The sequence below is a fragment of the Chlorocebus sabaeus genome, chromosome 10, assembly GCF_047675955.1.
Source record: "Chlorocebus sabaeus isolate Y175 chromosome 10, mChlSab1.0.hap1, whole genome shotgun sequence".
NCBI lineage: Eukaryota > Metazoa > Chordata > Mammalia > Primates > Cercopithecidae > Chlorocebus > Chlorocebus sabaeus.
In genome coordinates this window covers 84650327-84666108 of record NC_132913.1, presented here as the reverse complement: position 1 = coordinate 84666108, position 15782 = coordinate 84650327, and the positions used below count along the sequence as shown (strand labels likewise).

Sequence of the window (15782 nt, the reverse complement as noted above, 5' to 3'; positions counted from 1 at the left end):
GAGCAGAAGAGTCACTTGATCTGATTTACATTTAAAGCAATATTCCAGCTGTTGTGTCTGTGATTATTTTCTCCTCTTGCTTGGTTCATTGCAGTCACCCTTTACTAGATACTTTGTGGAGTAAATTGAAATCATCAGCTACAAGGTTTGTCAAACATTTTGCAGTACAACACATGATGTACTTGTAGATTGAGGTGGTTCTGTAGCTGCATGGACAATTCTGTATCAATTACTTTCAAATACACAATCCTTGCTCTTCTTTAAATCTTAAATATTTCCAGTATTCAAGTAAGGTCTTCTTTAAAGCACATTTTCAGGCCAGGGACAGTAGCTCATGCCTGAAATTCCAACACTTTGGGATGCTGAGGCAGAAGGGTCGCTTGAGGCCAGGAATTTGAGACCAGCCTTGGCAACGTGGCGAGACCCCATCTCTACAAAAAAAATTAAACAATTAGCTGAATGTGGTGGTACACACCTGTAGTCCCAGCTACTGGGGAGGCTGAGGCAAGATGATCACCTGAGCCCAGAAGTTTGAGATTGCAATGAGCTGTGATCATTCCACTGCATTCCAGCCTGGGTGACAGAGCGAGACCCTGACTCAAACCAAAAAGAAAAGAACATGTTAAATGACACCAAGGGGATACTATCTGCCAATTCCAGAATATGGGAAATTCTATAGGACAAGTCACCCAGTTTATTCAGTGAGAAAATATTAAGTAAAAAAGGAAGGGGAGGGGGAGACAGTTGTAGATTTAAAGGATGTAAAAGGCTTTATTTTGATTTTGTTTTGCGCAAACTAAATATAAAAATATATATATGAGACTAAGAAATTTGAAAGCTGGATACTAGATGATTTTAAGAAATTAATGGCCGGCTGCGGTGGCTCACACCTGTAATCCCAGTACTTTGGGAGGCCGAGGTGGGTGGATCAAGAGGTCAGGAGTTTGAGACCAGCCTGACCAACATGAAGAAACCCTCGTCTCTACTAAAAATACAAAAATTAGCTGGGCGTGGTGGCACATGCCCATAATCCCAGGTACTCAGGAGGCTGAGGCAGGAGAATCTCTTGAACCCGGGAGGTGGAGGTTGCGGTGAGCCGATATTGCGCCATTGCACTCCAGTCTGGGTAACGAGCAAAACTCCGTCTCAAAAAAAAAAAAAATCCTTGATTACATTGTTAGTAAGGACTGTGTTACGATTATAAACACATTTACTGATTGATGTCAAATTCACTGTAATTGTAGAACTAATTTTTTTAGTGGGCATTTTGCCCTACTGTCTATATGATGACATCTTTTTTGAGCAGCTAAATTTTAAATTGTATATACTTTATTTTGTGAATACTTCTTGAATGTGCTAAAGGTTGAGCTCTATGGTAGAGGAGAGTTTTCTGGCTGGGCAACAGTGGTTTACGCCTGTAATGCCAGCACTTTGGGAAGCCAAAGCAGGTGGTTCACGAGGTCAGGAGATCGAGACCATCCTGGCCAACATGGTGAAACCACATCTGTACTAAAAATATAAAAATTAGCCGGGTGTGTGGTGGCACGTGCCTGTTGTCCCAGCTACTCAGGAGGCTGAGGCAGAAGAATCGCTTGAACCCAGGAGGTGGAGGGTGCAGTGAGTCGAGGTCACGCCACTGCACTCCAGCCTGGGTGACAGAGCAAGACTCCATCTAGGCCGGGCGCGGTGGCTCAAGCCTGTAATCCCAGCACTTTGGGAGGCCGAGATGGGCGGATCACGAGGTCAGGAGATCGAGACCATCCTGGCTAACACGGTGAAACCCCGTCTCTACTAAAAAATACAAAAAACTAGCTGGGCAAGGTGGCGGTTGCCTGTGGTCCCAGCTACTCGGGAGGCTGAGGCAGGAGAATGGCATGAACCCGGGAGGCAGAGCTTGCAGTGAGCCAAGATCGCGCCACTGCACTCCAGCCTGGGCGACAGAGCGAGACTCTGTCTCAAAAAAAAAAAAAAAAAAAAAAAAAAAAAAGACTCCATCTCGAGAAATAAAAAATAAAAAAAATTCAATTCAGGCTAGGTGTGGCTCACACCTGTAATCCCAGCACTTTGGGAGACTGAGGCAGGCAGATCACCTGAGGTCAGGAGTTCGAGAACATGGTGAAACCCCATCTCTACTGAAAATACAAAAATTAGCCGGGTATGGTGGTGCACACCTGTACTCCCAGCTACTCAGGAGGCTGAGGCAGAAGAATCTCTTGAACCCAGGAGGCGGAGGTTGCAGTGAGCCGAGATCCCACTAAGAGAGGAGACCACCCCTCATATGGTCTTATGCCCAATTTCTGCCTCCAAAGAAAGAAGTAGTAAAAACTAAGGCAGAAATGAAATCCACAGGCAGACAGCCCAGTGCCACACCCTGGGCCTGGAAGTTAAAGATCGACCCCTGACCTAATCGGTTATCTATAGATTACAGGCATTGTATAGAAACGCACTGTAAAAATCCCTGTCTTGTTTTGTTCCGATCTAATTACCGGTGCATGCAGTCCCCAGTCACATGCCCCCTGCTTGTTCAATCAATCACGACCCCCTCACATGCACCCACTTAGAGTTGTGAGCCCTTAAAAGGGACAGGAATTGCTCATTCAGGGAGCTCGGCTCTTGAGACAGGAGTCTTGCCAATGCCCCCAGCCGAATAAACCCCTTCCTTCTTTAACTCGGTGTCTGAGAAGTTTTGTCTGTGGCTCAGCCTCCTACAGTGCCACTGCATTCCAGCCTGAGTGACAGCAAGACTCCGCCTCAAAAACAAAATTAAAAAATTAAAAAATTAAATTTGAGTAGGCCAAAACTAGAAATTTCAGCAGAAGAAAATAAGATAATTAACTACCTAGGCAAGGCCAGAAAGGATGACGACATACTTAGCTTTCCAGATACAGAAATACTTTTTTTTTTTTTTTTTTTGAGATGGAGTTTCGCTCTGTTGCCCAGGCTGGAGTGCAGCAGGCTGGAGTGCAGTGGCGCGATCTCGGCTTACTGCAAGCTCCGTCTCCCAGGTTCACACCATTCTCCTGCCTCAGCCTCTGGAGTAGCTGGGACTACAGGCACCTGCCACCACACCCAGCTAATTTTTTGTATTTTTTTTTAGTAGAGATGGGGTTTCACCGTGTTAGCCAGGATGGTCTCAATCTCCTGACCTTGTGATCTACCTACCTTGGCCTCCCAAAGTGCTGGGATTCAGAAATTCTTTTTTTTTTTTTTTGAGACGGAGTCTCGCTCTGTCACCTAGGTTGGAGTGCAGTGGTGTGATCTTGGCTCACTGAAAGCTCCACGTCCTGGGTTCACGCCATTCTCCTGCCTCAGCCTCCTGAGTAGCTGGGACTACAGGTGCCCACCACCACACCCGGCCAATTTTTTTTTTTGTATTTTTTGTAGAGAAGGGGTTTCACTGTGTTAGGCAGGATGGTCTCGATCTCCTGACCTTGTGATCCACCCACCTCGGCCTCCCAAAGTGCTGGGATTACAGGCGTGAGCCACCGCGTCTGGCGGGATTCAGAAATTCTTATGTCAGGGAACTTAGAGTAGATCAAGGAAACAGATTCTTCCTGTTTATATAAACAGCCTCTGAGCCAATCCTAGAATTCCTCGTTTGCAACTTCCTGCCACATACGATGGCACTTAGCCACAAAGAACTGCTTCGAGGTCCCCTACAGACACTATGGTGTCTGTTGCCTACATTGTCCTCTTTTTCTAGAAGGTCCTGTGTCCTATTCTCACCCCCATCTCCTCTATCATTTTTACCTCATCTGTAAGACTGATCTGGTGTTACCCTATCCAGGAAATCTCACTGTAGGAGTAGATTAGAGGTTACCAGGAGTTAAGTGAAAAGGGGGAAATGGGAAGTTATTGCTTAATGATCCCAGAGTTTCAGTTTGGGTGATTAAAAAAAAACAAAGTTTGGATAGAGGTAGTGTTGATAGTCGTATTAACAGTTTGAATGTAATTAATGCCCCTGAATTATATACTTAAAATATTTAAAATGCATATTTTGTATTATACATACTTTATCACACTAAAAGGGAGGTGTGGCAGCCAGCTACAGCCCATGGGTTGGAGACTGCTGTCCATTATAGATTATGGCCCGGGTGTTCACTTACCTCTTTCTCCACTCACCTGAGGATTCCTGAGGCTATTTATGTTAATGATAATCTAATAGCCAGATTATCTCCAGTTGTTATTCTTGCCATCTAAAATAAAAGCCCCTCCAATAATCATTCTCCTATTTATCCTCATTACTATACAGCTCACTGCTTCTTTTCCACTTTTTCCTCTCAAACCTTTCCTTTGTGCCTTCTGAACCCCCTAATCTGTGATTCATAAACTTCCCAAATCCTCAAAATACATCTTTTGTTATAAGCATTTTTTCCCTTTGATTTCTCCTTTTATATTTCAGTTGGGGCATGAATTGATATTTTTCAAAATTACCTGTGTGATCAGATTCTATTCCCTATTAATTTTATTTCAGGAAAGTAGAGGGGGTCATGTGTCTTATAGAGTTCAGAACAATTTCCTTGGCTGACTCTTGGCACCCTGTGAAGCTACCCTGAGATTCCTCTCTTATACGAGGCTGCTTATTCTTTCTCAACCACAGGCACATTTTATCTCACACTGGGGTGAGTAGCGGGGGTGACAGACCACACATGCTGTTGAATATTTGGATATGTTTCTTTCTTCTGACCATAGAACACTGGACACCTGTCTGCCTTCTCCCAGAATTCAGACGTAGCTGAGAAAAGAGGCTTTGAGATGTCACACTTGTCAAAGTGTGGCCACTTGTAGAGTTATCAACACTTGGGTTCCACTTCAAACCTACTGAATCAATCTCTAGAGTTTGGGCCCACCACCTATAATTTTAAGAAGCTCCTCAGGGGATGCCCTTAGAGTTTGAGAATCACTGAAAAGGAGGTTCAAACACACACACACACACAGTGCAACTCTGACTCTGCTTTCACACTTGGAGGCTCCTGGAGAGGCACAGCCATTGATAAACTACCATAAGGAAAACAATACATTCGAAATTGTTTTCAATTAATCACCATTCCAAGAAAGAAAGGGGTGTTTGGCCGGGCGCAGTGGCTTACATCTGTAATCCCAGTGGATCATGAGGTCAGGAGGTTGAGACCAGCCTGGCCAACATGGTGAAACCTCGTCTCTACTAAAAATACAAACATTAGCCGGGTGTGGTGGTGGGCACCTGTAGTCCCAGCTACTCAGGAGGCTGAGGCAGGAGAATCGCTTGAACCTGGGAGGCAGAGATTGCAGTGAGCCAAGGTCGTGCTACTGCACTCCAGCCTGGGCAACAGAGTGAGACTCCATCTCAAAAAAATTTAAAAAGGTGGTGTTTGATAACCCCTGCTACCGAGGTACTTTAAGGCCAAGAGAACAGGACTGATGTCTCCTTCACCTTCACTCTTCACTACTTCTCTCAAATCATAATTTACCCACTCTCTCATGAAAACCCAAACTTTTTTTTTTTTTTTTTGAGACAGAGTCTCGCTCTGTCACCCGGGCTGGAGTGCAGTGGCGCGACCTCGACTCACTGCAGCCTCCACCTCCCGGGTTCAAGCGATTGTCCCGCCTCAGCCTCCTGAATAGCTGGGACTACAGGTGCGTGCCACCACACGCCTGGCTAATTTTTGTATTTTTAGTACAGACAGGGTTACACCACGTTGGCCAGGATGGTCTCGATCTCCTGACCTCATGAACCGCCTGCTTTGGCTTCCCAAAGTGCTGGGATTACAGGCATAAGCCACCGTGCCCAGCCAGAAAACCCAAACTTCTTTAAGGTTTAGATTCTTGGGGCACAGTGTCACCATCTACTCTATTTCTGTATCATTGTCCATCTCATGGAAGGCACTTTAGGACACCTGTAGAGGATGCTATGTTGGGCTGCCCAGATTCCTTCCCCTTTCCCTAATACTAGAGCTATTGGAAGTTCTGTGGGTAACAGCTCTCCAATGCATCCCTCTCCAGGGATTGTTTGTGGCTAAAAGAAAGCTGCCTCTTCCCTCCTCCTGTGGAAGCCAAGATCCAAATTCTTGTTGATATGGGAGAATAAAGTTCCAACCCCTTTACCTCAATTCAGGACAACTCTAAAGGGACATCTCATCACCAGAGTTCCTCCATCATTGGTTTAGGAATCTGTTGTAACTGAATGGCAGTTCAACTTCCTCCTCTGCCCAACCTGCTGCCTTTACTCTCCCACAGGTGTGGATCCTCACAGGAATCTTCCAAACTTGTATTTTTTTTTTTTGATACGGAGTCTTGTTCTGTTGCCCAGGCTGGAATGCAGTGGCGCAATCTTAGCTCACTGCAAGCTCCGCCTCCCAGGTTCACACCACTCTCCTGCCTCAACCTCTCGAGTAGCTGAGACTACAGGCACCCGCCACCATGCCTGGCTAATTTTTTGTATTTTTAGCAAAGACGGGGTTTCACTGTGTTATCCAGGAAAGTCTTGATCTCCTGACCTCATGATCCACCCTCCTCGGCCTCCCAAAGTGCTGGGATTATAGGTGTGAGCCACTGCGCCCAGCCTTTTTTTTTTTTTTGAGAGGGAGTTTCGCTTTTGTCGTGCAGGCTGGAATTTAATCTCAGCGCACTGCAACCTCCGCCTCCTGGGTTCAAGTGATTCTCCTGCCTCATCCTCCCCAGTAGCTGGGATTACAGGTGCCCGCCACCACATCCAGCTAATTTTTGTATTTTTAGTAGAGATGGGGTTTTGCCATGTAGGCCAGGCTGGTCTCAAACTCCTGATCTCAAGTGATCCGCCTACCTTGGCCTCCCAAAGTGCTTAGATTATAGGCGTAAGCCACCACACCTCGCTGCAAACTTCTTTTTTTAAAAAACTTTTTATTTTGTTTTTAAGAGAGCTAGGGGTCTCACTATGTTGCCCAGGCTGGTCTCAAACTCCTAGGCTTAAGCGATCCTCCTGCCTTGGCCTTCCAATGTGCTGGGATTAAAGGCATGAGCCACCATGCTTGGCTGGATTCTTGCATGCAGATCTTCATCTCAGAGTTGGCTTCATGGGCAACGCAACCTGTGACAACTGGGATCCAAGAATTATCCAAGCAGATTCAAAAATGTGATTTTTAGATCTGGATCACCTGTTATTTAGCCAGCAATGAGGACTCTCTCACTGGTGGTAGGTAAAACATTAACAGCTTCTACTTAGATACTGGAGAAAGACAATGAAAGGCTGAGAGTGATTAATCCCCAATGTAGGTTAAATGTGAAAGCTGAAGGGCATCCTTGGCAGTATATAAAGAGTCTCGGGAGGCCAAGGCGGGAGGATCACGAGGTCACGAGATCAAGACCATCCTGGCTAACACGGTGAAACCCCGTCTCTACTAAAAATACAAAAAATTAGCCGGGTGTGGTGGCGGGCGCCTGTAGTCCCAGCTACTCCGGAGGCTGAGGCAGGAAAATGGCGTGAACCCAGGAGGCGGAGCTTGCAGTGAGCCGAGATCGCGCCACTGTGCTCCAGCCTGGGTAACAGAGCGAGACTCCGTCTCAAAAAAAATAAAAATAAAAAAAATAAAGAGTCTCATCTCTGGCTGCTAGAGAGCAGAAAAAGCTGATGATTAGGACAAGGACTTTATATATATATATATATATATATATATATATATTTGATTCCTTTAAAAATAACTTGCTGGGCATAGTAGCTCATACCCGTAATCCCAGGACTTTGGGAGGCTGATGCAGGTGGATTGCTTGAGCCCAAGAGTTCAAGACCAACCTGGGCAACGTAATGAGACATTGTCTCTAATTTAAATATGGTTTAAATTTTTTTATTTTTAATTAAATTAAATTAATTAATTAATTTTGAGACTGAGTCTTGCTCTGTCGCCCAGGCTGGAGTGCAGTGGCATGCTCTCAGCTCACTGCAACTTCTGCCTCCCGGCTTCAAGCAATTCTTGTGCCTCAGTCTCTCAAGTAGCTGGGATTATAGGCACCTGCCACCATGCCTGGCTAATTTTTGTATTTTTAGTAGAGATGTGGTTTCACCATGTTGGCCAGGCTGGTCTTGAACTCCTGACCTCAAGTGATCCGCCCATCTCGGCCTCCAAAAGTGCTGGGATTACCAGTGTGAGTCACTGCGCCTGGCCTGATTTTTATTTTATTATTTTATTTTTTTGAGATGGAGTTTTGCTCTTGTTGCCCTGGCTCTTATTGCTCTTGTGTAATGGCGCAATCTTGGCTCCCTGCAACCTCCGCCTCCCAGGTTCAAGCAATTCTCCTGTCTCAGCCTCCTGAGTAGCTGGGATTACAGGCGCATGCCACTATACCCGGCTAATTTTGTATTTTTAGTAGAGATGGGGTTTCTCCATGTTGGTCAGGCTGGTCTCGAACTCCCGACCTCAGATGATCCGCCCACCTCAGCCTCCCAAAGTGTTGGGATTACAGGTGTGAGCCACCGCTCCAGGCCTGATTTTTATTTTAATTGAGACAAGGTCTCATTATGTTGCTCAGGTTGGTCTTGAACTTCTAGTCTCAAGCAATCCCTGCACCTCAGCCTCCCAAATTGCTGGGATTATAGATATGAGCCACCACACCCCACCTAGGAGTTAGTATTAAGAGTAGCATGGCCCTAGGCCAGGTGCAGTGGCTCATGCCTATAATCCCAGCACCTTAGGAGGCTGAGGTGGTCGAATCACGAAGTCAGGAGTTAAAGACCAGCCTGGCAAATATGGTGAAACCCCCATCTCTACTAAAAATACAAAAATTAGCCAGGCGTGGTGGCACGCTACTGTAGTCCCAGCTACTTGGGAGGCTGAGACAGGAGAATCACTTGAACCTGAGAGGTGGAGGTTGCAGCGAGCCAAGGTCGTGCCACTGCACTCCAGCCTGGGGAACAGAGCAAGACTCCATCTCAAGGAAAAAAAAAAAAAAAAGAATCACTATTACTGCTTTTTCCATTTGCCTCTGACTTCTCTGATACGGCTCAGCTTGGTACTGGCTGTCTTTACAGGCCTTGGGGGAAAGCGGCAGATGCAGCTACAGAGATGAGCTCCATGATAGCAATGTGATGATGAGGTCCCACCATCACTACTTGCCCTCCTTAAGTAGTGTCAGTTTGGACCTTGTTTCCTACTTGAGTGATGCTTAACTGTCAGCAGCAAGGTGGGCACAATGATCACAATTAGCATAAGGTCAGAATGGTTGACCTGCAGAAATACGTGATTCATACAACTGGGTATCCTTAGAGGCAAGATTGATGGGCAGTCTACAAGGGTACTGCTCAATCTATGCAACCAAGATAAATAAATATGAATCATCAGGAGGCTGAAGGCATTTGTCCCAATTAAAAAAAAAAGTCATCTTCAGCTAGTTTCCAGACCTGAGGTAGTTTTCAGACCTAGAAATTTGAGTTCAGATCATCTAATTGAAGGAGAAGCTAGGTCCCCAGGAAGGATTGTTTAACACTACAGTATTTGTTTTGTTTTCCTTTTTTCTTTTTTTGTTTTTGTTAGTATTTGTTAATACTAACAAATTCCCTTAATACTTCTCCAAAGGGAACTTTTGCTCTGGTACCTATACACTGGGAAAAGTGGAATAACCAAATATTTTAAGACCTGCGGGACACAAGGTCCAAATTGACATTGTTATCCAAAGTGTCATAATATCCTATTAGAGTGGGTGTATATAGGGGCCGGGTCACACATGAAGTTCTCACCCACGTCTGGCTCACAGTGGCAAGGACCCACCACATCTTATTTCCCAAGTTCTCGAAGTTGGTTAAGGGACTCTTGCCTGTAATCTCAGCACTTTGAGAGGCTCAGGTGGGAAGATCACTTGAGGCTAGGTGTTCGAGATTAGCCTGGGCAATACAGCAAGATCCTGTCTCGACAAAAAATTTAAAAAGTAGGCAGGTGAGGTGGCTCACGCCTGTAATCCCAGCACTTTGGGAGGCCGATGTGGGTGGGTCACTTGAATCCCGGAGTTCAAGACCAGCTTGGCCAACATGGCAAAGCCTTGTCTCTACTAAAAATACAAAAATGAGCTGGGTGTGGTGGTGCACATCAATGGTCCCAGCTACTAGGGAGGCAAAGGTTACAGTGAGCTGAGATCGCACCACTGCACTCCAGCTTGAGTGAAAGAGTAAGACTCTGTCTCAAACAAAATGAAACAAAAAATCAAAAAGTAGCTCTGCATGGTGGTGTGCACCTATAATCCTAGGTACTCAGGAAGCTGAGTTGGGAGAATCACTAGAGCCCAGGAATTTGAGGCTGGAGTGAGCCACTGTACTATAGCTGGGGCAACAGAGCAAGACCTCATATCTAAAAACAAAGCAAAACTAAACTAAAGAAGTGGGCCTGTGGGATAAGAACTATCACATTGGGATTTATTAGGGAAACTGGCTCCTGCAATTTTGGAGACTAAGTTCCTTGACAGGCCATCTGCAAACTGGAGGCCCTGAGATTCTGGTAGGTCAGTCCAAGTCCCAAGGTTTAGAACCAACGAAGACAATAATCTAACTCAGTCCAAGGCCAAAGGCCTGAGAACCAGGAGGAAGGTGTAGGGGTAGGGTGCTGCTGGTATAAATCCAGGATTCCAAAGGCTGAGCAGCTTGGGGTTGTTGTCTAAAAAACAACAATAGAGGAAGAATGGATGTAGCCAGCGTTGGCGCATAAACTGACATTTTCACCTTTTCTCTGCTTCTGTTCTTCCTGGGGTCCCCATCAGACTGGATGGTACTTGGCCACACGGAGGGTGGATCTTCCCTACCTAGCCCACTTGTACTCACACGCTAAAATCTGGAAATACCCATACAGACACACCACAAAAATAGCTTTACCAGGTTTCTAGGTATTCCTTAATCCAGTCAAGCTGACACTTAAAATTAACCATCGCATTTTTTTTTGAGACGGAGTCTCCCTTTGTTGCCCAGGCTGGAGTGCAGTAGCGTGATCTCCTCTCACTGCAAATTCCGCCTCTCGGGTTCAAGTGATTCTCTTGCCTCAGCCTCCTGAGTAGCTGGGATTACAGGCACATGCCACTATGCGTGGCTAATTTTTGTATTTTTAGTAGAGGGGGGTTTCACCGTGTTGGTCAGGCTGGTCTTGAACTCCTGACCTCCTGGTCCGCCCGCCTTGGCCTCCCAAAGTGCTGGGATTACAGGTGTGAGCCACCACGCCTGGCCAAAAATTTTAATTTATCAAATTTATTCTTTTACTGATGCTAATAAAAATCAGTGGTGGCTCACGCCTGTGATCCCAGCACTTTGGGAGTCTGAGGCAGGAGGACTGCTTGAGGTCAAGACTTTGGGACCAGCCTGGGCAATATAGTAAGATCTCATTCTACAAAAAACAAAATATTAGCTGGGTATGGTGGCCCATGTTTGTGGTACTAGCTACTCTTGAGACTGAGGCAGGAGAGTCTCTTGAACCTTAAGGTCGAAGTTAAGTTGAGCTGTGATCGAACCACTGCCCTCCAGCTTGGGCAACAAACCAAGACTCTGTGTCAAAAAAAACAGAAAAAAAAATCCTTTGTGTCACCTGATCCAAAGAAGGGAGTCTGTGAGAGGGAAAGAGGGAGCAAGGCTGCAGGTCAGGAGTCACCAAGGACAGGTTATCTTAAGCTCTCAGTCCAGTGCCATTGTCCATATATCTCCCACCTACCCCTAGCCTCAGGAAAATGGCTCCTCACTGTACCCAAAGTAGACATGGGGTCTTTCTGCAAGAGGAATACATCCATACCATTTTCCTCCCTTCAAACGACCATAATGACCCATGGTATGGTTAGTATTTGGGTTGTAGGTTTATCACATGGCGAGGTACTCCTTTCTTTGTGATGGCTCTAACCTTGATAACTACCTGTTTTCCTGGGCTGCTTCCGGGACCCATCTTTCTGAGCCTTTCTTTTTTATCGTCGAAGTCCAAGATCATTGTGACAGTACAAGGTTATGATATTTTAATTGATGTCTAGGAAAACAGACTGCATTCTGATCTATTAAAATTCCTGATTTAGGAATGCCGTCTACGATTTAAGAGAAACATTTAATGAATGTTAATAATGACGATGAGTGGTTTTCTAAGAACCCATAAAAAGGCTTTAAAAGGGTGGCAAGATTCTCACTGTGCAACTCAATAACGATTTGTGAGGCTCAACGAAATTCTTACCCAAATTATTTGCAATTATTAAACAGAAAGAATGAAAAATGACCTTGAATTACAGGGCGAAAGATGAGACTGTTAAGACTGTCTTTGTAACTAAGCACTGTAAAGACTGAGACAGCTGCAAGGTAAAGTTTTCCTCGAGTTCTTCTGGTGAATTGTGGGAAAAGGGATTGAACGTCTGAGGTCTCTTCCAGCTCTGAAACCGCAGTGTTTCGTACAGTGTTCATTTTTTTTTTTTATGGGAGGGGTCTCGGGGTCTTGCTCTGTCGCCCGGGCTGGAGGCTGGAGTACAGTGGCGCGACACGATTACGGCTCACGGCAGCCTTGAACTCCTGGGCTCAAGCGATGCTCCCACCTCAGTCTCTAGAGTAGCTGGGACTCAGTGTCTGTTCTTAACTCCCCTCGTAGAAGCCACTTTCCTCCAGGGCAAAGTTACTTACTTAAGGACCTTACGGCTTAGCCCGAGGATTTCCTGGGTCACCACGCAGGCGGCTTCAGGTCCCAACCGTGACTCCTCCCCCACCCACAATGCACCTCGCGGTTCCCTCTAGGTGGCAGCTGTGTCACGTGTCACCCGACGGAGCGCGCTCCTGTTTGGCGCACGCGCAGAGTGCAGCCCCCAGCTATTTTTTTTCTCCGTGGCGGCGGCGACGAGCGGAAGTTCTTGGGAGCGCCAGTTCCGTCAGTGTGTTCGAGTGGACAAAATGGCGAAGATCGCCAAGACTCACGAAGGTAAGCAGTCTTTCCCTGCTTACGTGTTTTCTTGGTTGCTAGCCTACTAAGAGCCTTTCTTCCTAGGATTCTGCCTTTTCCTATGGTTTATTTCATGGGAGCCGAGCCCGCGTTTCGGGGCCAAGGGTCGTCTCCTCCGCGCCAGCGGCGCAGGCCACTGCCCCGCGTAATGGCGTCCTCCTTTTACACCCCCGACAGGCGCTTTGTTCGGTGTTTGGGACCTGCTACTTCAGAGTAGCTTCTCTTCTCTGACCAGAGGGCCTCGTTTAAGCGGCTACCTCAGTAGGATTCGTGGGCAAGGGATCTGGGAAGCGGGCGTGGGGAGAAAGTCTCACTCGCCTGTCGGCAGGGTCGTCCGCATAGTTTATGCAGAAGAGGGTCAGAAAAGCACTGAAATACGGCAGCCGCTTTTCCGGCAGGACTGAATCGAATTTAGTTAAACCGAGATTCCATTACTCCTGCCCCCGTGTGTGTTCAAGCGTCAGTGTTACTTGCTTATTTTTCTTGCACGAAACGATTTGGGGATAAAATCTGGTAGTTTTCCCTCCCTTAGTCACTTTTAGTATAATATTGATCTTTTTCTTTGGAGACTGGTTATTGGAAGAGCTAGATGGAAAAGGAAAAGATAAATTACTTTCATTAATGGCCGAAGCTTTCAAACTAGTTGATCGTTTTATGGAATGCAGAGTGTACAAATTAGGAAAACGTTGGGAATAGACTGGAGTTCATTAGGAAATATCCAGAGATGACAGGAAGCGGGATCACTTTTCAGAAAAGACGAGGCATGGGAAGTTGGAACTGCATTCATTGATTTCTGACTTGGAATCCGAGATTTTCACTGAGAACGAGACTTCTAATTCACTTTTGTTTCATATGTACTTTCTGGGTATTTGGCTCGGTATTAGTCTGTGAGAGGTAACAGACTGAGGCCATCCAAAATTTTACAGTCAGATAGGGGAAACAGATGTGTATGTCCTCATTCTCTCATGAGGCCAAATGCATGCTTAAGTAGAAGAACAAACAACATGTTCTAGGAACCTGGATAACGGAATTATTATGCTTAGCGTTATTTCGCTGAAGAGGTTACATGTCCCTGTTTTAAAAGGATCAGTTTTAAATCGGGAAGGACACCTGAGCCTGAGAACATCTTGTAACAAGGTATTGAATCGTGAAAGGTGTGTTTGAGTTGTAGTCCACTGTGGCAGGAACAGTGGGTGCAAGGAGAGAAGAAATAAATGAATCTGTAAAGGTTGGTTTAGGACCAGAATATGGATGGGTTTGAATCTTTGGGTCACCCAGAGGACCTGAAGTCCAGTTTTCTGCTGTTTATCAGACATGCTAATGAATTGGCAATGGCTTTAATACCAGTATTATTTTAGGTATTTAGGATTTAAATGCTCTCTTAGTGTTCTTAGGCCTTATTATTTTTCTTTAGACTATCTCAAATATAACCTTTTGCAAAATAAGTAGAAAATATAAAGATGTGCTGTTTTTGTTCATTCAGGAGGTTATTCACTTGGGGATATTGATAGTATAGCTTTGATATTTATTGGTAGCATAAGATGCTCTCAAACAGGAAAATCAAAGTTCTGATCAGTTTTCCTGAATTTTTTAGAAACCCAGCTAAAAGCTTTGGTTTATTGCTATTCATTGTCCAAACTTGTTATTTTTGAGATTATTCTATCAATGTGAATTAAGTGATGCCATAAGAAAATAGCAGAACATTCAATACTTGAATACTGTCTGTGCCCATCCCTATGGGTTATAAGTCAGGGGATAATAAATGTTTAGTAGAAATACACATAATACTGACATAGCTTCTTGCTTCCTTCCTAATGACATTTTCTTGGTGGAACTCTAGTTATTCATGGTCCATCACTGTTTTCTCTTGTTAAGCCATTTTTGATAAACTGAAGCAGAATTAATGCTTTTAGGGGCAGTGCTGCCATAGCACTCAGTATAAATTGTGTTAAGATTTTCTCTTCTACTTAGCTCCAAGATTAACTGGTAACTATTTATTTATTTTGCTATCATATTCTTTCCAAACATTTATTTTTTTATTTTTTATTTTTATTTTTTTTTGAGATAGAGTCTTGCTCTGTTGCCCAGGCTGAAGTGCAGTGGTGCAATCTCAGCTCACAGCAACCTCTGCCTTTTAGGTTCAAGCTATTCTCCTGCTTCAGCCTCCCGAGTACTGGGATCACAGGCATGCACCACCACACCTGACTGATTTTTGTAGTTTTAGAGACAAGGTTTCGCCATGTTGGCCAGGCTAGTCTCAAACTCTTGACCACAAGTGATCCTTCCACCTCGGCCTCCCAAAGTGCTGGGATTGCTGGCATGAGCCACAATGCCTGAACCCTTTCAAACATTTCTATTAGGATCAGGCCTCACATCCTCTTTAACCAATCTGATTATATTTTACCCTGGCCAATGTGGCGTATGCTTTCCAGGATTGAAATATAAAAAGAGCTGGACTTACTCAAATCAGATAAAATCTTTTAGATCTTTCCGCATATTAAATTGTGTCAGGTGTATGGTTATGAATATGCATAATCTTGCCATCCAGCAGTTCTTCAGATACTGCTGACTTTGGCAAACAAATAGGGAACACATATTCTTCTCTGTTTTGTAAGGGGAAAAATGGATTAATCAAAAATCCTGTGTATCAGCTTGTTTTGCCATTAATCCTTTGAATTAGATTTTTTGGTACATCACCAAGCTGAAAAAGTTTTTTCCCTAATTCTTTGCTTGATGAGTGGCTGGAATAGTTATAGTTTTGTTATTGTGTATCTTGCTGATATATTTTTTTTTCCTGGGTTTATTTTTATTTTTATTTTTATTTTATTTTATTTTATTTTATTTTTAATTTTTTTGAGACAGAGTCTCGCTCTGTCACCCAGGCTGGAGTGCAGTGACCGG

At 44.8% G+C, this 15782-nt stretch overlaps 1 protein-coding gene across 4 annotated transcripts in view; it reads left to right on the top strand.

The window, feature by feature from the left end:
- Positions 1 to 12734: 12734 nt before the first annotated feature.
- SF3B1 (splicing factor 3b subunit 1) overlaps positions 12735 to 15782 on the top strand; it is a 48698-nt gene continuing 45650 nt past the window's right edge. For all 4 annotated transcript variants that reach the window (XR_012094257.1, XR_005241483.2, XM_007965739.3 and 1 more), the window contains exon 1: positions 12735 to 12860. Coding sequence is in view for 2 of the 4 variants with exons in the window: in XM_007965739.3 (XP_007963930.1) it covers positions 12833 to 12860 (28 nt within the window). In the remaining 2 variants the exon portion in view is untranslated. The remainder of the gene's footprint in view (positions 12861 to 15782) is intronic.